This window comes from Silurus aristotelis (genome assembly GCF_946808225.1).
Source record: "Silurus aristotelis genome assembly, chromosome: 26".
In the NCBI taxonomy this organism is placed as follows: domain Eukaryota; kingdom Metazoa; phylum Chordata; class Actinopteri; order Siluriformes; family Siluridae; genus Silurus; species Silurus aristotelis.
Window position 1 is genome coordinate 11,829,931 of NC_139599.1, and position 24,044 is coordinate 11,853,974.

General features: G+C 37.3%; 1 protein-coding gene across 9 annotated transcripts in view; it reads left to right on the plus strand.

Annotated features, from left to right (window-relative positions):
• The window catches only part of arhgef28a (Rho guanine nucleotide exchange factor (GEF) 28a), a 101,205-nt gene that overhangs the window by 34,727 nt on the left and 42,434 nt on the right, over window positions 1-24,044 (plus strand). For 8 of the 9 annotated variants that reach the window (XM_083531693.1, XM_083531697.1, XM_083531696.1 and 5 more), the window contains exons 4-9: window positions 1,922-2,416; window positions 9,390-9,573; window positions 12,256-12,445; window positions 14,146-14,212; window positions 17,045-17,091; window positions 17,307-17,373. In XM_083531693.1, the coding sequence (XP_083387819.1) occupies window positions 1,922-2,416; window positions 9,390-9,573; window positions 12,256-12,445; window positions 14,146-14,212; window positions 17,045-17,091; window positions 17,307-17,373 (1,050 nt within the window). Of the gene's footprint in view, window positions 1-1,921; window positions 2,417-9,389; window positions 9,574-12,255; window positions 12,446-14,145; window positions 14,213-17,044; window positions 17,092-17,306; window positions 17,374-21,967; window positions 23,481-24,044 lie in introns of those variants that run through there. The other variant, XM_083531701.1, reaches the window with a different exon arrangement.

Here is a 24,044-nt window from a genome sequence, read left to right on the forward strand (position 1 = left end):
TGTCTTTATGCAGCTAACGACCTCAAACAGGTGCATCTAATTTAGGATAATGAATGTAGTGGAGGTGGACATTTTAAAGGCAGACTAACAGGTCTTTCAGGGTCAGAATTCTAGCTGATAGACAGGTGTTCAAATACTTATTTGCAGCTGTATCATACAAATAAATAGTTTAAAAATCATATACTGTGATTTCTGGATTTTTTTTTTTAGATTATGTCTCTCACAGTGGACATGCACCTACGATGACAATTTCAGACCCTCCATAATTTCTAAGTGGGAGAACTTGCAAAATAGCAGAGTGTTCAAATACTTATTTTCCTCACTGTATATATATACGCTACTTTTTTCCCACGTTTTGAACCCCGCGGCTTAAACAACGAAGCGGCTAATTTATGGATTTTTCCTGGGTTTTTCCCGGTTTCACAAACTCCAAGCCAAAAAACTTAATCCCATAACATAAGACCAATGAAATTTCCGAACGGAAACGAAAAAACGCACCTCACCTGTGTTCTGAGCTGCACGGCTTCGGAGGAAAAACTTCCACGACGATGACAAAAGATAAACTCCCGAGAGAAATACAGTGGTACCTTGACCTACGAGTTTAATTCGTTCCGTGGACGAGCTCGTATCTCAATTTGCTCGCACATCAAATCAGTTTTCCATATTGAAAATACTTAAAATGGCATTAATCCGTTCCAACCCTCAAAATGACACCCCGTTTTTATGTTTCATGTTATTAAATTGGAAAATACATTTCTAATTAACAAATCTTGTATAAAAACATAATAGAAAGAGTATGTAAAGATATAATAAGGTTTTATTCAGTGTATTTTCCTTGGAGATGAGAAGACTTGAGCTAACGAAAACGCCGGTGTGTGTGTGTGTGTGTGTGTGTGTGTGTGTGGAGGGGGGGTAGAGGCGATAAGCAGAGGCGGAGGGAAAACTCGTTTTTTTACTATCACTCCTGTACACTACGTATCCCTAAACTTTAACATTTTAACTTTTTCTTCTTTGCTTATCCTAATTTTCGTCACAATCTTCGCTTTCTGGCTTCGCTTCGCCATCTAGCAGCGGCGTCTCGAGCTCGTACCTCAATTTTTTGCTCGCGTAACAAAGCAAAAAAATCGACCGAGTGACTGCTCGTACCTCGGAAAACTCGTACATTAATTCACTCGTAGGTCAATGTACCACTGTAGTTGTGAAAGGAAGGAGGAAGACAGTGAACAATGACTTACTTGGTAGGCTACTGTTTAGATACAAGTCGTTGTAACGCGTTGAGTCTGGGTCATGGGAGAGCTCGCTAACTCCAGTTGCAACAGAAATCATATAAGCACTGACAGGTTTCCAAAACGCGTGCTTTTTTATTTTTCAAAGCGACAGCGTTACGGGTTAGTAAAAAAAAATTTAGAAATGAGCATCAGAAAATAATAAGGACATAATCCTCAGTCTTACACACGCAGTAATAGCGGAAGAATGCAGTGCCAGGCTATTCCCAAAATACCGCTATGCTCCTAATAGAAGCGCAACATATTTCACCCGTTACACCGTGTGTAACGTGTCTTTCGTTAAAGCCTGTGTAAAGTTCATTAGTGTAGACACATATAGACAGGTGCGGCTTATTTATGTAAAAAATAAAAATATTTGTCAAATTCAGTGACAAATTCAAATTCCGCTTTATAGTCCGGAAATGACGGTGTGTGTGTGTGTGTATATATATATATATATATATATATATATATATATATATATATATATATATATATATATATATATATATACACACACACACACACACACACACACACACACACACACACACACACACACACACACACACACACACACACATATATATATATATATATATATATATATATATTTTTTTTTTTATAAATTTATTTATTTATTTATTTATTTTAAGGCCACAATGTGGCAGAAAAGGTCTTGGTGCAGTTGTACTGCTGGGAAGACAGTAGCAGCTACATTCAGCCAACCCTGATGTCAGAGGAACTATCATTGGAGTACAAATGGGACACTCTACAGGAAGTAGCTGATCTACTCCTGTCTTACCCCGATGACCTTACTTCCAGCACGCATGTGGATATCCAGAGGAAATTATGCCTTGAAGATAGTATCCAGCCAAGCCAGAACATTTCAGAATTGACTGGAAAGCATGAGACCTTGAGACTAGATGAAGAATGTTTAGAGCTTGGACAAAGACTCAATGAACTGAACGAAGACTCGGGGAGTCACAATCCAGAAGAAAATCCTGATTGCTGGAGGCATTTTTATCCAGATTCTGGTGAAGGATGCAAACTGGAGCCATGTGGCCCAGTTGATGTGAAAATCACACAGGCGGTTTCGAACATGCACTCTTTTTTACAGTGGAACAACCAAAACCCACAGAAATCACAAGGTAAGAGCATAACACTGGTACATTACTTCTTTTTGTGTAGAGATGTAAACTGAAAATGTTTGTTTCAGTTGTTCTATTGGAATGTTTAATTACCGTAGACCAAACATGACTTTTTTTTGTAGATTGTACATGGATAAAGTAGAACAGAACCCTTTAAATTTGACCTCTGGTAACCTCAGAAGCTTTTTGAACCTGGAAAGCAACAGTATAATAACTGCTTGGAAGAGTTAAATAAAGCAAGATGAAGCTCTAGATGGTGTATAAGTAATTAATCAATCTGGCAATTTTCATGCATTTTGCATTGGTACATTTTTTTTTCAAACAACACAATATAAAGGTACAAGTTGTCAATTAAAAGTTCAGCAAAAGAGAGTTCATTTTCTCTAAATAAAGACAGCACAAGCATGAATTAATAAATGAATCTGAAATGTCAGACCTTTGAATAATCCAATATAAATCCCTTCTCCCATCTCTTTCAGCAATATTGTTTAATCTGTTGCTCTTATCCCGAGTCAATTCAATTTATTTTAACATAAAACTCCCCCCAAAAAAATCCTGAAGTGTTTTCCACAAAAGACCAGGATAATCAGCGAAACAAATTAGTTATGTGGCAAATGCAATTTCGGGATAAACCGGTAAAGTGGGAGATTACAAAAATGTTGTACATTAGAAAATATAGACACTTTTTTTTGTCTTATTCTTTCCTTACATGCAACCATATTTTAAACCATATTTTTTGTTTCTCTGTGAAAACTTTTATTCTGGCAACTCTGTTCATGTTACTTAAGAGCAAGTATCTGATGTCTGGTACCGCTTTATAGGACAAGCATGATTTTGAACCCTGTGTTTTCTTTGACTGTAAACTATGAACTTGCAGTGACCGAGAAATTGTAACTTTTTGCAGAGAGATAGAAAAAGACCATTTTTTTTTTCCTTTATGTAATGTTTGTACAAATGCAGTGGTATAAGAACCAGCCAATACAAGAGGACACTATTATGTAAAGGAAAATGGTGCACTTGTTTTTGTTTGTTTTTAATCTCTGTAGCATTATTCTAAGCTGAGATAGGAAGTGAAAATTTGTATTCATTATTCAATACTCAAGAGTCATTTGGTCACAGTGAACACAATTAAATAAGCTTGAAGGTTTGCAGTCCTGGGTAGTGAAAATTAATTTACATGAAAATACTTACACAACCCAATAGTTTATTTAGGTTAATTATAGTCTGGTTCCTCTCGAGGTCTGGTTCCTCTCAAGGTTCCTTCCTCATCACGTCTAAGGGAGTTTTTCCCTGCCACAGTCACTATGGCTGCTCATCAGGGAAAAATGCACACCATTCACCTTAACTGATTCTGTAAAGCTGCTTTGAAACAATGTCTGTTGTTAAAAGCGCTATGGAAATAAACTTGACTTGACTTGACTAGTTAGTTCATAGTTAGTAAGTTTTTCAATTAATTTCTAATTGACTTGTATATCACATTTAACAATGGACATTGTAAATGTACAAACAGATAACATAAGTCCACATAAATGTTTTCCTAATGAGGAAATCAGTGGCAACAGAGGCGAGGAAAAACTCCTTAAGAAATCTGAGAGGAACCAGACTCAAAAGTGGTTTACACCGAACATCCATTCATTATAGTTCCATCATATTTAAGGTTTATTCACTAATGAACACTTGAGTGCAAACTTCAGATTAAGTTCTTGTCTCTTGTCTCTTGAACTGCAGCAGAAGTTCAACTCTGATTTGCAGTGTTTATGGAATGCTCTCCACAACTGCCTTTTGTGTCTTATTGTACAGAACATTGTTTTTGGACAATACTCACAAATCTGTAGCTGTAAAGGCATGACCTATTTTATTTTTATTATCTTTCCCTGTATTGTTTTAAAGCGATCGAATCTCCTGAGTCAGCAGTACACCGTGTTTACTCAAACCCAGGAGTTACCAAGGTACACAGCCTTTCTCCGTTTGCTGAAGCCAACTCAGCATTTAAAATCGAAAACATGTTGATGAGACGTTGGCTGTGGGTAGTTTTGCCTTCAATCATGACCGTATAGCTGTTTCCCAAGCAAATATTCCTGTGCACTCGCTGCCACAGGGGTCCATATTAGCAGCATCAGCACTACACCTGCGCACCCAGCGTGGGTGTGTTTGTTATTGATGTGCAAAGTCACCAGGCCGGTTTTGAAGTTGTGTTTTGGAAATTGTTTCATAGTAATTGTTAACGATCACTCACCAAAAAAATTATATATATATATATATATATATATATATATATATATATATATATATATACAGTGAGGAAAATAAGTATTTGAACACCCTGCTATTTTGCAAGTTCTCCCACTTAGAAATCATGGAGGGGTCTGAAATTGTCATCGTAGGTGCATGTTCACTGTGAGAGACATAATCAAAAAAAAAAAATCCAGAAATCACAATGTATGATTTTGTAACTATTTATTTGTATGATACAGCTGCAAATAAGTATTTGAACACCTGAGAAAGTCAATGTTAATATTTGGTACAGGAGCCTTTGTTTGCAATTACAGAGGTCAAACGTTTCCTGTAGTTTTTCACCAGGTTTGCACACACTGCAGGAGGGATTTTGGGCCACTCCTCCACACAGATCTTCTCTAGATCAGTCAGGTTTCTGGCCTGTCGCTGAGAAACACAGAGTTTGAGCTCCCTCCAAAGATTCTCTATTGGGAGACTGGCTAGACCATGCCAGAACCTTGATATGCTTCTTACAGAGCCACTCCTTGGTTATCCTGGCTGTGTGCTTCGGGTCATTGTCATGTTGGAAGACCCAGCCTCGACCCATCTTCAATGCTCTAACTGAGGGAAGGAGGTTGTTCCCCAAAATCTCACAATACATGGCCCCGGTCATCCTCTCCTTAATACAGTGCAGTCGCCCTGTCCCATGTGCAGAGAAACACCCCCAAAACATGATGCTACCACCCCCATGCTTCACAGTAGGGATGGTGTTCTTGGGATGGTACTCATCATTCTTCTTCCTGCAAACACGTTTAGTGGAATTATGACCCAAAAGTTCTATTTTGGTCTCATCTGACCACATGACTTTCTCCCATGACTCCTCTGGATCATCCAAATGGTCATTGGCAAACTTAAGACGTGCCTGGACATGTGCTGGTTTAAGCAGGGGAACCTTCCGTGCCATGCATGATTTCAAACCATGACGTCTTAGTGTATTACCAACAGTAACCTTGGAAACGGTGGTCCCAGCTCTTTTTAGGTCATTGACCAGCTACTCCCGTGTAGTTCTGGGCTGATTTCTTACCCTCTTAGGATCATTGAGACCCCACGAGGTGAGATCTTGCATGGAGTCCCAGTCCAAGGGAGATTGACAGTCATGTTTAGCGTCTTCTATTTTCTAATGATTGCTCCAACAGTGGACCTTTTTTCACCAAGCTGCTTGGTAATTTCCCCGTAGCCCTTTCCAGCCTTGTGGAGGTGTACAATTTTGTCTCTAGTGTCTTTGGACAGCTCTTTGGTCTTGGCCATGTTAGTAGTTGGATTCTTACTGATTGTATGGGGTGGACAGGTGTCTTTATACAGCTAATGACCTCAAACAGGTGCATCTAATTTAGGATAATAAATGTAGTGGAGGTGGACATTTTAAAGGCAGACTAACAGGTCTTTGAGGGTCAGAATTCTAGCTGATAGACAGGTGTTCAAATACTTATTTTCAGCTGTATCATACAAATAAATAGTTTAAAAATCATATATTGTGATTTCTGGATTTTTTTTTTTAGATTATGTCTCTCAAAGTGGACATGCACCTACGATGACAATTTCAGACCCCTCCATGATTTCTTAGTGGGAGAACTTGCAAAATAGCAAGGTGTTCAAATACTTATTTTTCTCACTGTATATATATATAATATATACTCTCCCTCACATGCTACATGTACAGTAGAACAGGTTCTGTACCTTGCATATAGATGTAGGTTGTATTGTATAAACTTAGTGTGACACAATAACTGCACTGGTACTATTATGGCCTATATAGTTTCACACATAATTACAGTTTTTCGTAGTTATTTCTTTTATTTATAGTTGACTGCAATGTTATAAGTCATAAATCTCCAAGTCTGGTAATTTCCAGCAAATTCTACTGTTAAACAATATTTTAATGTGTTTTCTCTACTACATAAGTTTATTCACTAGTTTAACATCTAAAATCATGTGCCACCCAGTTCTTTATTTTGTTGCCCTGAAACCAAACAAAAAAGAAAAAGAAACTAAACAAAAAAAACTGTAGGTGACTGTGTATCATTTTCTCTTTCTTAAACCTACTTAATCCTACACAGAGCAACTGTGTTGAGAGCAACTGCAAATAAAACACTAATAGCCTTGTCTCAGACTCCTGGGCTATTGATTTGTCCTCCCTTAGAAAGAGAACAAGATGATTCCTGTTTAAACAAGAAAGCTGGGTTTTCAAGTATTCTTCTTTTGTCAGCCATATAAGTAAAATTCAATAATACATTTATTTTGAGGAAAAATTGCAATTCAGAATATATGTATTTCTGTCTTTAGTAGATAAACTGTTGCTATAAACACGAATCAGTCTACAGAGTTGGAACTCTTTAAGCCTTAGGTTTACCCATAAAAAAAGAATGTAAAATGCTTTTTAAGCCCACATAGGCTACACTGTATGGCAAAAAGTTTGTAGAAGTGGTACGGTTTTATTTGTTGCTGTTAAAACAAGGCTTATTTATTTTTTTGAAGATAAAACTGATTATCTTGAAGATGACTTGAAGATGATTAAACTTGACTATTATTATTATTATTATTATTATTATTATTATTATTATTATCATTATTTCAAAAGATTGGAAATGCTCCGAGGGCATTTGTATAGCTTGGTTTCAGTACATTTGATCATTTGCAAAACAATCCTCGTTGCAAATGAATACAAAGTTATTCTGGCTAATCATCTCCATCCCTTGAAGATTTTGAAATGATGTGTTAGACAATGCTTTTTTATCATCATCATCATCATCATCATCATCATCATCATCATCATCATCATCATCATCATTATTGTCATCTTCATCATCATCATCATAATCAAAAGACTAATTGAGAGAATATCGTTTAAAAGATGTGTTCACTCCACCAGCACGGTTTCAGAGATTTTGTAAAATCTATGTAAAGGCAAACTGAGACTATTCTGCCAGCAAAACCCTACCGTAGTTGTTTTAACGCTGTGTTCAGTATTTTAGTGATGTGTGAATGCATGTTTTGGATCCAAAGCGGTCCGGAGAACGTATTCCTCAGCTTCTTAAAAATAGTGTTTTGCAGTTTGTTGTGAAAGCTGTCTACACTCTATATCACAAGTAACATGATTGTTTCAACTTGTCAAATTACTTCTGTTTCTTCTTTTGTAAAAAAGCCAAACACTTTTTTCTCAACTGGATCACTATAATTATCTCTAGCATGGCTTGTCTTGTGTCGAGTTGCATGCCTAAAATCTATCGTATGGGGCTGGCTCATAATTAATGACAAGCATTGAGTATTGGTACAACAGGGAGATAATTAAAAACTACCATTTTACAAACCTGCATGCAATGTCACATCTGAGCCAAATTTTATCAAGATTTTATCATGTGAAAAAGCTTTGACACTTTGCAGGTTCATTTGCTTGTAATCAATTCCTTATATTTTTCTCATAAAATGAAGACATTTGTTTTTGAGATCTAAAGATTAATATGTGAATTATGAGAATTTGATCTTTCTTCGTTTTTAAATCTAAATTTGTTGTATCTTTTGTTAAAACCCACCAAGTGTTCAACTGATTTTAAATATTGAAACATTTACATTTTACAGATATCTAATTTTATACAACTGAGCAGTTGAGGACCACAGAATTTGCTTAAGAGCCTTGTTCAAGGGTGTTGTTCAAAACACTGCATTTGTTGTTAAAAACTATAAAAAAAACAAAACAAAAAAAAAAACATGACGACCAGATTGTCGTATATGGGAGTCTTTTTGAAGGTCAGCCAATGAAAACAACTGCTGAATATTGCAAGTAAATGAAAACCCAAAGATAGTAGTCAGTTACATCACTAACAACCCCACTGGGTGTTTGAAGGAGACTTAAATGCTCTGACAACCAAAGTAAAGAACAGAAAACAAAAGTTCTGGAATTCAGATTAACTTTTATCAAAGTGACGGTAAGGCCAAAGTGTGGAGAAAGAAAAGCTGCCCATGATCCAAAAGATTTAAGTTTATTAGTGAAAAATGGTGGAGGAAATGCCATTGCTTGGGCTTGCATGACAGCTCCTGGAATGAGCTTGTTAATCTTTATTGTAAGTAATAAGGGTGAAGCAAAATGAATTTAAAAGTCGACGAAAATTATTGGTTTTGTCAGGTTACATAGAAATGCATCCAATCTAATTGGAAGGAATTTTATCTTGCTGCAAAACAACAACCCAAAACGCATTGCAGACACAACAAAGCACTTCATCATAACAAAAAAAGGAGAAAGTATTATACTAGTGAAGTAAATTAACCAACTAATAAGCAAACATCTTACCTCCTAAACATGGGTAGATGACTTGATGGCAACCAAAGACTGTACAACCAATTATTCATTGTTATGTACTATAAAATTGGGGTTACTATACTTTTGCTTACCTAAAAATTGGGTGGTCTGCCACCGAAAGTGCCAGGTTCATAGTTGTTCCACACACAGACATAAAATCAGGAAATGAATGCAAAAATGTTCTGATCTATTGTCTGATATCTATTTTATGATCGCAAAACCAAATGTCTTCAGTGTATAGCAAAAACAGCAAAATTGCCGTTGCCTTTCCAACACTTTCAAAGGCCTCTGTATTTCAACTGGTTTAACCTCCTATAGCCTAGAAAGAGGTTTGCTCACACAGCTAATACAAGAATTTTTTTTTTTTTTTTACTTACTCATTCTCTCATTTTGCTTTTCTTTCAGCTCTCCGCAACATAGAGACCCCTCTGCACATAGCTGTGCGTTTGGGTTTGTATCACCTCACCCTCTTCTACCTTCAACAGTCAGGTGGTCAAGAGATGGCAACACAGCCCAATGAAGAAGGACACATTGCTACCGAACTGGCCCAAAGTAGAGGTCATGCAGCAACTATAAGTGCATTAGCTCAGTATGTTACATTTATACTTTATTTTTTAAACCTTATGTTTAGGAGAGAGCACTTTTGAGAGGTGTTGAGTGAGCGAAGTCAAACTAGAGAAGATTGGCTTATCATCATGCAAAGATAAACTTTTAAGTCTTGCCTTAGAAAAATCAGTAAATCAATAAAACAGAGTTTCTTCAAATCCTAGTTGTTATGCAGTTTCTCCGAAAAAAAAAAAAAAAAAAACCTCCTCATGTTATTACCTAGTCAGGAGGACATGTGGTAATATCCACCTAAATTAATTTGTTAGTGATACTTTTATCTGGTACCTGATTAATTATGTCGGCTGACAAAGCAACATTGTTTTTTTTTTCTTCTTCTGCATTTTTTCTTTTTCTACTTATTCATAATAATAATATTAATGATAATAATGATTATTATCATTAAGAAGGAGCAGATGTGTTTTTGGACATGGACAATGATGCTTCAAAAAGACCATCAATAACATACATCTAACTGATTGTAATTATAGTGTAGAAGCTCAAAATGTCCAAAAATTCCCAATGACTACCACTCTGGGTTAAGGTTCTGACAAACAATATATATATTTTTTTAAATAGACCATATTTTCTTTTTCCCCCATAGTGGATGATCAAAATCTCTAAAATTCTAAAGAGTTGCATCGAGGGAATTTTCAGAGTCTGGCTCGGCATGTTCGCGATACAAAATGTCAAAACTCATACAGCCTGACACACATACCTGTCAACACTCCCGTTTTTCCTGGTCTCCCGTATTTCACATCATTCTCCTGCCCCTTCCCATTGATAATTTTTTTTCTACTAGGAAACTCCTGTAATGTGTATGGCTCACCTTTTTTATATGAATAATCACATCGATATTTTATTTCATTGTTGTCTGGTTGCCAGATCTTGTATGAAATGCATTCACCACACAATTGACACAATAGACATTTTTTAAGCCATTTGTAACCTTAACCTGGCAACCTACAACCTAGTTGCACTGTTGATATCTACACAGGTAGTAGACATGGGAAGTTGAATTAAACATCAGTAGTAAAAATTAAAGATTCAGTTGGTGCTCCGGAGGGGAAAAAAAAATAATAATAAAAAAAAAAATATATATATTATAATATTATATAAATTTTATATAAATTCAACAACAGTTATTAAAAAAATTAATAAATAAAAAAATATATATATTAAATAGCAAAAAAAAATTTTTATATATTAAAAAATTTATATAAATATATAAGTTGAAAAGGAAGGAAGAATTAAATTTCTTAGCCCAAAGCCATGCGAACAACTATCATGCCTTTTAAAAACTGTCGCACTGATTTTAATATCAGACACGGTGGGAAAAAATTATGCCCCATGCCCGTTTAGAGGTCTCCTAGAAGAGGACGCCCCTCTTCATTCCCTGTCAATTTACCTGTAACATGCATTTTCACTTTAACTGTCTTTAGATCAATTTAACACACTTTTGCTATCAATCTCTCAGTCAGTCTACCCGTATCACTGTCTTTCCTATCTTTCCTGTTTCCATCAACCAGATGGATATCTTTCACCTTTTCCGAACTTTCATACTGGGTTTATCAAACTTTTTTTTTTTTATTGTCAATAGTCAAGGTTATTTCAGTAAATAAGATTTATTAATAAATATTAAAACTATAATGATGCATGCCATTCTTGTTCCTTGCTCTTTGCTCTCCTGCAGTGAATCTCGGGTGGCTGTGAGAATTTTCCCCCCCAGCTATTAATGCACCCAACATCAATAAAAAAAAGTAACAGCAAAGTCCAGGAGCAAAGTACAACAGAACACCTCTTGGCACTTTATAGGAAGTGCATCCGTGTGCAGTAGTTGCTGCCATGTTGCTTTAATGGGTATATGCACAATGCTGCTGTAATCAAATGCTATTTATAATAAATGAAATTAGGAAGAGAGGCATAAAGGTCCCCTGGTGGTCTAGTGGTTAAGATGCAGCGCTCCCACCGCTGCGACCTAATCTGGAGAATAGAACACACTTTATGGACAAAAGTTTGTGAACACCTGACCATAAGATTTGTGTTTTTATGATCAAACAATTTTTATATTTAGTCACCATTTGCAGTTATAATAACCTCAACTCATCTGGGAAGATTCCTTAGATGTTGGACAGTGGTTGCTTGAAAGCTTGCTTTAATTCTTGATTAAATTATTTAATTGAATTAAATTGACATCTTAATTTTGAATTAGCCCCATTAGTGGGCTTCTGTAAGCAGAGTTTACTGATGAACCTCCTCTCTGAGTTGTGATTACAATGAGCCATTGTGCTTTATTGTTCAGGTATAAACCAGCCTGAATGAATCACAGCTTAACAGATTATTTTTTACTGGAAGGCACCAGTTACCAATCAAACTCATTTTATCATTAATGCTTAATCGTGAATAGGAAAATAGAATGTTTACTAGCTCTGTGTGTCCTTTCTGTGTCTTTTATTACTTTCTATTGTTCCCCGTTGTCTCTTTGCCCATACTCTGATCTTGACCTGTGTTCAAATTACAGCTGAATTAGAAACAAGGTTCATCCCATAAAAGGCTTGATGAGATGAAATATACTTTGGAGTGCTTCACAGTACCTGTGCTAAGTATAACCTATGTGTGGAAAACACTGAAGTTTTTTTGTGTCTGACAGATAATCTGTTCTTTTCAGCTCTAAAGCTTGCAAAGAGGAGAACCCAGTGTGGATGTCACAGATCTGGGCTGATGAATCGCACCTTCTCAGGTCATGCCAGCTAACCAGTTCTTCCGTCTTGACAATCAAACACCAAATTATTTTCGATCCACAGAGGAGCATCCAACTCTATAGGGAAAAACATGGATGTCTAGGAAGCCATGTGCAGGTGCGTGTGTGCTGGGCTGATGATTAACACACCAACACAGACACAATCCCATAGTCGTACATCTTCATTAGGATATCTGCTTGGGAACAAATAGCAGGCGTTCATTCAATTTGTCTGTTACTAAAGGTCAGCAGTGAAACAAACAAGCAGTCACCCTGGGCTTTTCTTCTGCACTCTGGTACAAGTTATATACATTTAGACACAATGACTTTTGAGAGTTTACTGTGTAGATCACTGTGTCTTAACTGGCTTTATTTGTTATACACTAGCTGGTTTTAATATAATATCCAATTAATTGTTATTTACAGTTTGTACTTCATGATTTTTTTTGTTCCTTCGGGCATGTGAATATTTAGCACATTGCGTATATATTTGTAAATATATGCAAGTCAATTAATTTAAGTGTGTAGCCTGGGAAATTACTTAATGTAAGAAACTTATTGTATTACTTGGTCAAGCAACTGTAAGCATAAGTTATTGGTGGGAGGTGGTAGCTGAGTGGTTAAAGTATTGTACTCTGTATTGGAAGATCACAAGTTCAGATCCCATCACTGCCACTGATGGGCCCTTGAACAAGGTCCTTAACCCTCATTCTGCTTGATTGAAAGTTGCTTTAGATCAGGGGTCACCAACATGGTGTGGTGGCCCACACAAGTCACCCGCAGGCCTTTTTTTAAAAAAAGCTCACCATAGCGACACTTAACAGTGAGCTGCTCCTTTTTTTTGTTGCTATTCTTTTTTAAATCTGTCACGGATAGACCAAGAGTCAGGAACCAGAGTATGGTTAAACACCTTGTTTTTATTTAGTCTAAACATATACAAGGCAGAGGCTTGAGTAAAAGTACGAACCGGAGAGCGGGTTTAAACCTTAATGCGGGTAGAATCCGTAATGCGGGTAGTCCAGGGATGATCGCCAATGTGAACCGTTATATGCAAAACTATCGTGAGCGCTTCTTTCGAGGCGGAGCCTGGAAGAACGGGGAATACTAGTGGTAGGAGGTCCGGTAAATCTCTTATGGCAACAAGTAGATCCGACCGTAAGTGAGGTGGAATCGGGAGCTTATAAAGGGAAAAAGTAATGGGGAACAGGTGTAGATGATTAGAGCAGGGAGAGGCTGAGTGCGAGTTAGAGCCTTAGAGGGAGGCGTGGAAAGTAGTTCCCTGACAAAATCACACTTGCATTGGTTTGAATTTTAAAATGACAATATTAAAATATAGATGAGTAGATATAGATGAATATCATTCATTATTAATAATAACATATAATAAAAGTTAAATTGAGCAAATTATGTTATTTCAGAAGTGTTTATCAGACTGGTAGCCCATCACATTAATTGGTATTCAAGAAGTAGCTCTCAGTTTCAAAAAGGATGGTGACCCCTGCATTAGATGGTGTAGCATGAAATTTTCTCTCCAAGCACACTCCAAAATTTAGTGGAACATCTTTCAGTAAATGTTATTATAATAGCAAATGTGGACTAAATGTGGAATGGGATGTTCAGAAAGCACATACAAATCTTAGACAGGTTTTTACAAACTTTTTGTCCGTATAGTGTCTTCTCTTCTCTTCATCTCTAGATATCTTTCTTTTGATTATATAAAATCACTGACACTATGCCCCTTATTTTCTTAGTGTGGCCTTATTGCCTTCACATCCTACGATTATGTTCAGATTCAGACATGTTCATGCTGTGTTGTAGGTGGATGCACTCACTGAGTTGGAAGAGAAAAGCAAACAGAACCAGACAGATGAGACAAGTGAAGCAGGTAAGTCAATGAGACAGAAAAACATGCCAGTTACTTTTATTACATTTAACCCCGTAAATCCCGGCGTATTTAATCATCCAGAATGTTTAATCAGTAATTATTGCAAGTTATTTAGTAATCAGTGCAAAACTAAAAGAAAGAAAAAGGAAACTACCACCAGGAAAATGTTTCTTCTTTCAGGGTTTAAACTCTAGATGAATTAGCACTCTTCAAGGAGAGTAATGTATAAAATATATAATTTATAGTTTATAATAATAATAATAATAATATAAAGAATATTTTATCTCTGTAATTATGTTCATTTGGGCCATTTTGAGATGATTCAGTTATGGTAATATAGTAATCATGGCAGAGGCAGAGGTAACCAAGGTCTGAGGAGAAATATAGGGTAATGGTGTGCCTTCCTTGTCTGCAGGCCACTGTTTTTTGGCAGTCGTGTTGGATTGCATGACCAACAAGGCTGATCTTGTACATGATGTTTCATTATGTGCTCTGTAGCGCTCTGACTCTCTCTGACTGTCTGTGTGATTAGGAAAGTCATACACTTTTGTTTGAAAGTAGTCTGGCATGGATAATGTAGCAGCAGACTGCATCTCAGTAGTGTACTGTTAAAAAGTGACAGAACGAGCAAGAACACAGACCATGTGAACAAACAAAGAATGAAAAATAATAAAATTAGGATGCAGAAAAAGACCAGGATATGGCACTGAAGTAGTGTGTGAGAAGTCCCATAGCGAGAAAGACTTGGCAGCACACAGCGCAAACATAAAAAGCTTAGTTGCGTTTAATCATTTTTACATATCCGCTTGCTTTTTGTCATTTGCTATTCTATCATCCCATTTTATCTAAGGTTTCAGACCAAACTTTATGTCCTTGTTTTACCCGACCTGCTCCCTCAGTGTGTTTTAACGCTCTCGCTTGCTTTTTTCTCACTGTACTCATATTGACCTCGTTCTCCTGCTCTTGTACGCTCTTGTATTCCACCCCTCCCCCCTTTCTTTGTCACTGTGAGTTAGTTTAAGCAGGGTTGTTGGGGTACATTAGGCAAATTTGGCTCAGTCAAGAGGACATTGTGGTAGGATGTGGGATGAACATTATTACACACACTCACAAAGATTTTTGTGAGACTGCTCTTGTTGGGTTTCTAGACATGTCTAATATATCAGGGGCCAAAGGATATATTTATTTGAACAGACTGTCCATACTTGCTCAGAAAGAATCAGTTTTTAATGCATTATATAGATGATGCTGGTGTGATTCATACTTTTGATACATATTCTCCAAAATCCAGATTTTGATGTCAGTATTTATTTGTCTATGCTGTTTTCAGATTCAGTTATTTTACTTAATTTCCCAAAATATAAACAAACTAGTACCCTGATTTAAAGCACTATGGCTGATTCTAAGGATGCTGTAAGTGCAAAACACAGCATTTTACGTATTTATTCATATGCCAATCCTCACAGGTGACTGATAAAAGATAAATACGTGTGTCCTGTGGAATCCTTGTTCTGAAATACAAAAAACATTATTCTCAAACAGATGCTCTGTGAACCTTTTTGGCAAGCTTTTGGGGAGGCAACAAACTTAACCTCCTATTTGCATCTTTTTGGAATGTACCAATTGTTATTATTTGCACTATATAGACATACGTTTGTAGACACCTAACCTTAAGATTCGTATGTGCTTTTTGGACATCGCCTTCCAAAATTAGTTCCCATTTTTTTGTTATAAGAACCTCCACTCTTCTAGAATTTGGAGTGTTCTTGTGTAGATTTGTGCTCCATGAGGGTGTTAGGAAAGTCAGGTGCTGATATAGGTAAGGTGAGGAGGCCTGGGGTGCCATTAACATTTTAGTTCATCCCAAAAGTGTCCAGTAGGGTTGAGGTCAAAGCTCTACAGCAGGCCACTCAAACCATGTAAACCATATCTTAATGGGGATCACTTTGTTCTCAGAGACAATAAAATGCTGGAACAGATTTGGGTCTCCTAGTTTAAGTGAAGGGAAAATTGTATGCTACCACATCCAAACGCATCCTGTACAATTGTGTGTCTCAAACTTTGTGGTATCAGTTTGGAGAAGAGCCATATATGGTTGGAAAAAAGTGTGTGTTTTCATGTCAAGTCCCAAGCGTAATTGCTTTGATTGTCATTCATAAGCATGAATAGGACTGTGCTATTTCCCAGCTACTGTATAACAGACAGACTGTAGGGAATGTAACTCCTTAAAAGAAGCCTGTGTTTAGCCAAAAGCACTTGTCATTCTTTACTCTTGTGCGCCTAGAGAATGTTGTGCTTGTGTTGGTTGTATAACATGACAAATGTCACAGTAGACCATAACTGTACTAGATTATATTCTAATAACTTGTGTTAGTTATGGTGACAGAAATGTGTTTTGATGGCTAGCAAAAAAATTGGTGAATGATTGGGAATGAGATCACATACAAATCAGAGCTTAAGCAGATTTAGGTTTGCTACCAGACACATTTAACAGATACACACAAACACACACACACACACACACACACATCCTGTCATTGGTAACCATAGTGATCGCTGCTTTACTGCTCTGGCTTCGATCCACAAGGTGTTTGTGTGACTTTGCTGCCTGATGTGATCAGTATCCTTTTTAACCTAAATGCTCACTACTTGCTCAGATTGATCACCGTCTAAAAGGGTATCCTAGCCACCTTTATCTCTTTTAGGTTTTTTTTTTGTTTGTTTTTTTTGTCAGATACAGAATAGGATGTTGCATCTGTGTTTGGGTTAGATCTTTTTCCCCCTAGTGCTAATTCAATGGGTTTTTATATTCTATGGATTTTTCATCTGTAGGTTTCACCAGCCTGACAAACATAGGGGATTGTGTTCTTCTGGACAGTGTAAGTATGGACAGTGTAAGTGTGTGTCTGGGTGGTTGTGTGCATCTGACTGAATTCATTATAGTAATTAGAAATTGTGCAATTTTTTGTACCATGAAAGTACTGACATCCTGACATCAAAATCACTTTAGACTATAAAGATGCACAGAATAAATACAATTAAAAATAAAATTAAAGGAGTAGATTGTTTAGACTACTTGTCATCTTATTGTCAGGTTTTTGAAGAACAACTTGTTCTTTCTGTGGACGAAGACGAAGAGAATCACACGCCATCTAATTCAGGTATTCTATTATCTTTTTATCTGCACCTAAGGTTCCCAAACCTGATCCTGAAGAACCCAGTGAAGTTGTGATTTAGTGCACTTTTCTATGCATGTTGCAAGGGTAAATGTAATTTTTAATATTTCACATATTTTTTGATGTAGACAGTTTCTTATATCTGGCAAGTTAGTGTATAAATTGCTTAATGTAATCGTTTGCTCTTTTTTAATTTAATTTGATTTATCTGTTTGCTATGTCGAAATTGAAACTCAGTGTGAGTATATCAAATGCATAATAAATAGAATGCTTATATTGCACATTTTCACAATTCACATAAAATTTATACATCATCAAGATTAATTGTTACATCCCAAACAGTTACCAATCAGGGACAGTGAAGGCTCAAAAAAGCTTCCACTGATATATGCAGCACTACAGCACACTGAAACACTGGATTGTCTGCCCTCTTCCACATACATGAGCTCCGAGATATCAGTGATTGGCGAACAACTGTGATTAGTGATTTCTCCCAATTCTCACTGATTACATTTTGCAATTAGAATCCTTTTGGAGGAATGAATCCACTCTCAAACAAATGTTTTATTTTTTTTAAGGGTGCCTGTCAAAAGTTTAAAAAAGCCTGTATGCATGTTCCTTTTGTTTATATGCAACAAACTACGTAATTTTTAACTTGACCAAACAAATATTCAAATGTACAGATGTTAAACTTTATTTTTATTGAAAAATCATCCCTTAGCAAGTATTATGTAGTTTTACACACTCTTGGCATCCAGACAGTTAATTTCTCCAAAGATCTAGCTAAAAGGTGTTCTTTGCTAGTTGGATATTTCTTTCTGACCAATCCACTTCATCCCGTCGCAGTTCAGTAGATTTATATGCGGTGACTGGGCAGGCTATTCCATAATAGATACGACCCCAACGAGCTGTTTGCTCTCTAAATAACGCTTACAGAGCTTGTGCATATGCTTCACCTCATTGTTTTGTTGAATTGTGTGGTGTTGAAGTATGGAATTGTAGCTATGTTGGTTCTGTATTCCTTTCACCCAACATACAGTGAGTACACCCCTTACATTTCAGCAACCATTTTGTTATACAGTAATCCCCGCTTTACGGCGGTTCGAATCTCGTGCCCCCGGTTTATCGTGGAATTGCATTTGTCACATAACCAATTTTTTTATGAATTATAAAATTAAGTAAAACGTTACTGTATTTTCTCATAGGACAATACTATAGAAATAAAACATATATATATTTTAGAGTAGTCAATTGTGCAGCATTTACAGCAGTACAGATTTATTGTCATCTAAAAAAATAACTTAACATACAGCCACTATTGTCAAAATAGCTGGCAACGAAAATTGATCTAGCACTGCCTTAATCTTCCTGGGCATGGGATTCACCAGAGCTGCACAGGTTGTTGCTAGGATTCTCTTCCACCTCTCCATGATGACATCACAGAGCTGCTGGATGTTAAACACCTGGTGCTTCTCTGCTTGAGGATGCCCCACAGGTGCTCAATAAGATTCAGGCCTGTATCTTTACCTCACCTTCAGCTTACTCAGCAAAGCAGTTGTCATCTTGGTGGTGTGTTTGGGGTCGTTATTATGTTAGAAAATTGCCGTTTGGCCCAGTTGCTGAAGGAAGGGCATCACGTTCTGCTTCAGAATGTCACAGTACATGTTGGCATCCATGTTTCCCTCAATGAACTGCAGCTCTTCAGTACCAGCAGCACACCACCATGCTTGACTATGGGCAAGACAAAAGTTTCTTGGTTCTTCTCACCAGGGCATCGCCACACATACTGGACACCATCTGAGCCAAACAAGTTTTTCTAAGTCTCATCAGACTACAGGACATGCTTCCAGTAATTCATGCTCTTGGACAGGTCGTCTTCAGCAAACTGTTTGTGGGCTTTCTTGTAAAACATCTTCAGAGGCTTTCTTCTGGGATGACGTCCATGCAGACCAACTTGTTGCAGTGTGGGGCGTATGGTCTGATCACTGACAAGCGGACCTTCCGCTTCTGCAACCTCTAAAGCGATGCTGGCAGCACTCATTAAATCTGTTTTTTAAAGCAGCTTTTGCACCTGACGCTCGACACGAGGACTCAATTTCTTTGATCGACTCTTGCAAGGTCTGTTCCAAGTGGAACCCGTTTTGGTAAACCTCTCTGTAACCCTGAACACTGTACTGTAACTTAGTTTCAGGGTGTTGCAAATTTTTTTAAAGCGTCGGCTGTCAAGCAGACAAAAAACATAAACATGATGAATAGGATATGTGGCAGTCAAAAATATCAAATTTGAACCAATATATTACTTTAGTATCAAATCAGTATCACTTGTCCTTTTACAATTATGATTTAATGGCCTTTTTGGTGTGAAAGAAGACTTCCTTACTCCCATGTGTTGCTTTCTGGCTAGTATTATGGTTAATGTTCTGCAAACGATCTTTTATGTAAATTTTACATGTGTAGTTGAATATCTATGTATGCCACTAAAAATATTCTTCAATCTTGAAAATTGTTGACTTTAATAGAGTTTTTATAATTATAATTTTTTTGTATTTGTAATTTTTTCTTTTATTTATTTTTTTATCCAAACTCTCATTCATAAAGAATAACATGATTAAAATATTAGGAGAACTTTTTCTGGTCCTTCAGTTGTTTAGATTAGACTTGTTTTGAAGAGCAGTAGATTGAGGTCCTTTAAAAATGATTCATGTTCAATACACATGAATGTGTCATAAGGTATTGTTTCTCTTAACACGTATGAGCACCAACTTGTCACTAATTGCACAAAAGACAGGAATGTTAATACATTCAGTAGGTTGGTATGCCAGTGGTGAGGGAGTGGAGGGCGGAGCTCCAGTTCGGCTTCAAGATGATCTGTTCTGTAACTTAATATGTTTCAGGTTTCTCTTTTTTCAACTCCTTGTGCTAGTTCATGATAAACTGCTCTATCACACCATTTCATGGTAGCCTGGTCACTTTTTTAAATGCCAACGCAACGGTCAGACAGGAAACGTAAAAATCGAACAGTGGAAAGGCCAATGCTGTGTTTCCATCTGTTACCACTTACTTTCGCTTACTTACTTTTATTCAGATGAAAATGTGAGCAAATAGTAACCCAAAAGTCAGAACTGTGTTCTCTTTGGTCTTAGTAAAAAAAGTTTCATATTATTGTTAAATAGTGATCATATCAGATATTGCATCTGTTTTCCTACTGGGGCACATCTGGAATAAAACGATCCCTTGTCCATTGGCATATTTTATGTTTTTTATAATATATATATATTTTTTACATTTTAAGTTTTGACATCAGGGCCAGCAAGGCCTTCTCTGCTGGTCTTAACACTATCAGAAACACTGATCTACATTTACAACCTAAATTCTAATATTTGTTCCATCAAATTGTATTAACTTTCCCAACAGTCTATTCTCTTTATTTTCTAGCGTTTCTCTTGGCTGCACTGCTTCCAGTACGTGTATGTGGATATTAGATTTTTTTTGTCCAATCAGATTTTAGCCTCTAGACTTAGACTTTAGACTTTTTTTATGCCCACAATGGCTGACGGAGGAAGAGAAATTGATTTGGTCTTGGACATACTTAAAAATCTATTTACAAGAAAAGCTAGACATTGTGAGTTGAGATTAGCCAACCCCGAAGCTAGCTAGCTTGTCTCAGCCTGGGATGGGTTTGTTTGCCACTTCCAGACCAGTGCCTATGAGCGGTACCACTGTATTACAGCCTCTGAGGTGTGGTGTAAACTATGAGTCTGCATCTCTGGTGAGTAGGTTGTATTTTATTTACATTTTTAATGTTTTTGTCATGTTATTAGACAAATATTGATTCTAAACTGCTCCAGATGATGTAGGTGCACAGTTGGGGTTGTAGTGTAGAGGTTTGGAGCTTGCTTTAGTAAAATGGTATTCACCCTCCATATGTGAAATACCTCTCTTTCTCTGTAATGCCACGCGTTGTTATATTGCATTTTTGTATTGTATTGATGGTTTCTATAATCGTGACGAGATAATGGTAGTATTAAGAGGTGAACTAAGTCGGGTAAGTCCCCACTGAAGTCCCAGGTACCAAATGCTCAGCCTGCCATTGCTGTACAGATGTGGAAACACAATCTTAGCCACACTCATAAACACCAGAAACCGGACAGAGGAGGAGGAGGAGGATGTTGAGTGGGAGGAGTTTGTCACCGTGGCAATGTGAAATACTTCCTATAAGTTGTCAGGGTCACGGCTGTAGGAATGAAGGAGGGGAAAGCACTTCCTAGTGCATCTTACTTACTAAGAGAAGAGGTTGTAAATTTACGAACACACACACACACACACACACACACACACACACAAACACACACACACACTTTATTAGTGTTGCTGTCCTGGTTTCAGCAAGAGGTATCTCTGCTATTTTTTTTTTATTTATTAAGGCAGCATTTGGAGTCACAGTAGAATGTAATCCAAGAACACAGAGAAAAAAGGGGATAGTCTGAGAGAGAAAGCGAAGGAGAGAGAGAGAGAGAGAGAGAGAGAGAGAGAGAGAGAGAGAGAGAGAGAGAGAGAAAAGCAGTCATGACTTCAGTGCTTAGCCAAGACTTTATTGGAGTCCCTACTTTTCTCAGCCGAACTTGAATGTCTTAAAGAACCGAAAACAGGCGTCTAAAGAACTTTTTCTTTATCAAATTTGTGCAGGAATTTCAGCACATATTTCCATCCTCTCACACTGCACATTTATCTCTAAATAGAGGAAAGAAAATCTGAACCAGAAGAAGACAAACAGAGGCAGAAAGCAGAGGTGTAAACGTGACTCAGACGTCTGGAGAGAATTTAGCAGATTTTTTTCTTTGCGCACGACCTCGAGACACACTTCTAGCCACCGGACACGTGTCTGACTTCCTACCATGGAGCTCTGCTTTTTCTTTTGGAGACATTTTTTTTTTTCCAGACACTGACCTTATCTATTGATCTGGATTATAATCAAGACACAGACATTTAACCGCTGAGGGACGCACACAGCCCACACACACTTATAGGTCGACTTATACAGAGCACTCATGCATATGCATGGCAAAGCGTGCGGCTTTTCAGTAGAGACAGGAAGTCCACCACATGCAGAGAATACTATCCAAACTCACTCACACATACCCACATACACACACATGGCTGTAATCTACTTTCAGCATGTTGGACTCCAGGTCTGCCTGAGCTATCAGTGTGTTGATTTTGGACCATCAGGAGGCCGAGGGCCGAGTCTGCAGCGTGCTCGCACATAAATATTGAAAATTGAGTTTCCGCTCATCACAGATTGCTGACATTTATCAGACGTTGTGTGTTTGCTGAATGATTTGGGTTAAAGCGTGTTCAGCTATATTTCTCAGACACTTCTGGAGACTTTGTACTTTGCAAATCAATTTGCGCTGAGGATAGTAGATATATTTGAGCTCAGCTTTGTCGGAATGCAGTTCGGAAATAGGGGTGATGCCAGTTGCAGTTTTTACCGTCTGTTAGTTTTTATTTGAAAGCTAATATTAGTTGCTTCTGTTAATTGCGTGTTCTTGTTTATTCCCATGAAAACCGCTGGGAGTTTAGAGTATATATTTAACCGAACAGTGTAGCGATGTATTCGTGTTGGAATTTAATTCTTCTTGCCCTCCTGCATGTTCACAGACCCTCCTGGGGCTTCATTTGCATGGCCGGTTAATGATTCCTAAACCTTGGCTGACCTTGTGGATTCTTCAGGACACCTTATGTTAAAAAAAAAAAATCCTCTTGCCAGGCCAGGGCGATTGGAAGTCTGACTTTTCCCTGCACCGAAAACGTGGGAGTATAGAGTGTCGAAAGAGCCCACCTTCTTGCACCACACACTGACATCTAGTCATCACTGCCTACACTGGATTTCACCTCCAGTCTCGGGAATCACTCTTGAGGATTTCTCTCCGTGCGCTGGATTTGTTTCACAGAAATTTTATTATTTTTTTTTTTTTGTTCTTGTCAAACACACAATTAAGCAAAAATGGACTCTGATTCAGATTCTCCTTTTAACTACTCCTGGCCTTCCTTTCCTAAAGTGAGGATACTAAAGAGAAAGACAAAACCAGGTAAGGAGAGATCGGTGGGGTGGGGTTGAGGGAAAGGTGGAAAGATATATATATATATATAAAAAAAAATGGATGGAAGTGTATTTACATGTTCCAGGGGCAAAACAGTAATTATTCACCTAAACAAGAGAATTAATAATTAAGCCAGTTTTTTTGTCTAATCAAATCACAGTATTGTGCCTCCCACTTTCCAGGATGGCAACTGTGGGTTGTATTTAAATATTGGTCAAGAAATGACAGTATAACTTGAGGCCATGAGGCAGCAATAGAAGAAGAGCTTTTATTTCTCACATATGAATTACATTAAAGTGAAATTCTTTCTTCACATATCCCAACTTGTTGAGATGATACAGTGCTCCTGGAGTACAGAGGGTTAAGGGCCCTGCTCAAAGGCCCAATAGTGGCAGCTTGGCGATCCCAGGGCTTGAACCCTTACCCTTCCGATCAGTAAACCAGAGCCTTAACCACCGAGCAACCACTCTCCTTGTACTGTCAGACTTTATTATGCTTTAGTGCCTAATGTAATTTTTTGGAATGATAAGTACCAGGTTCTATTAAAGTGTA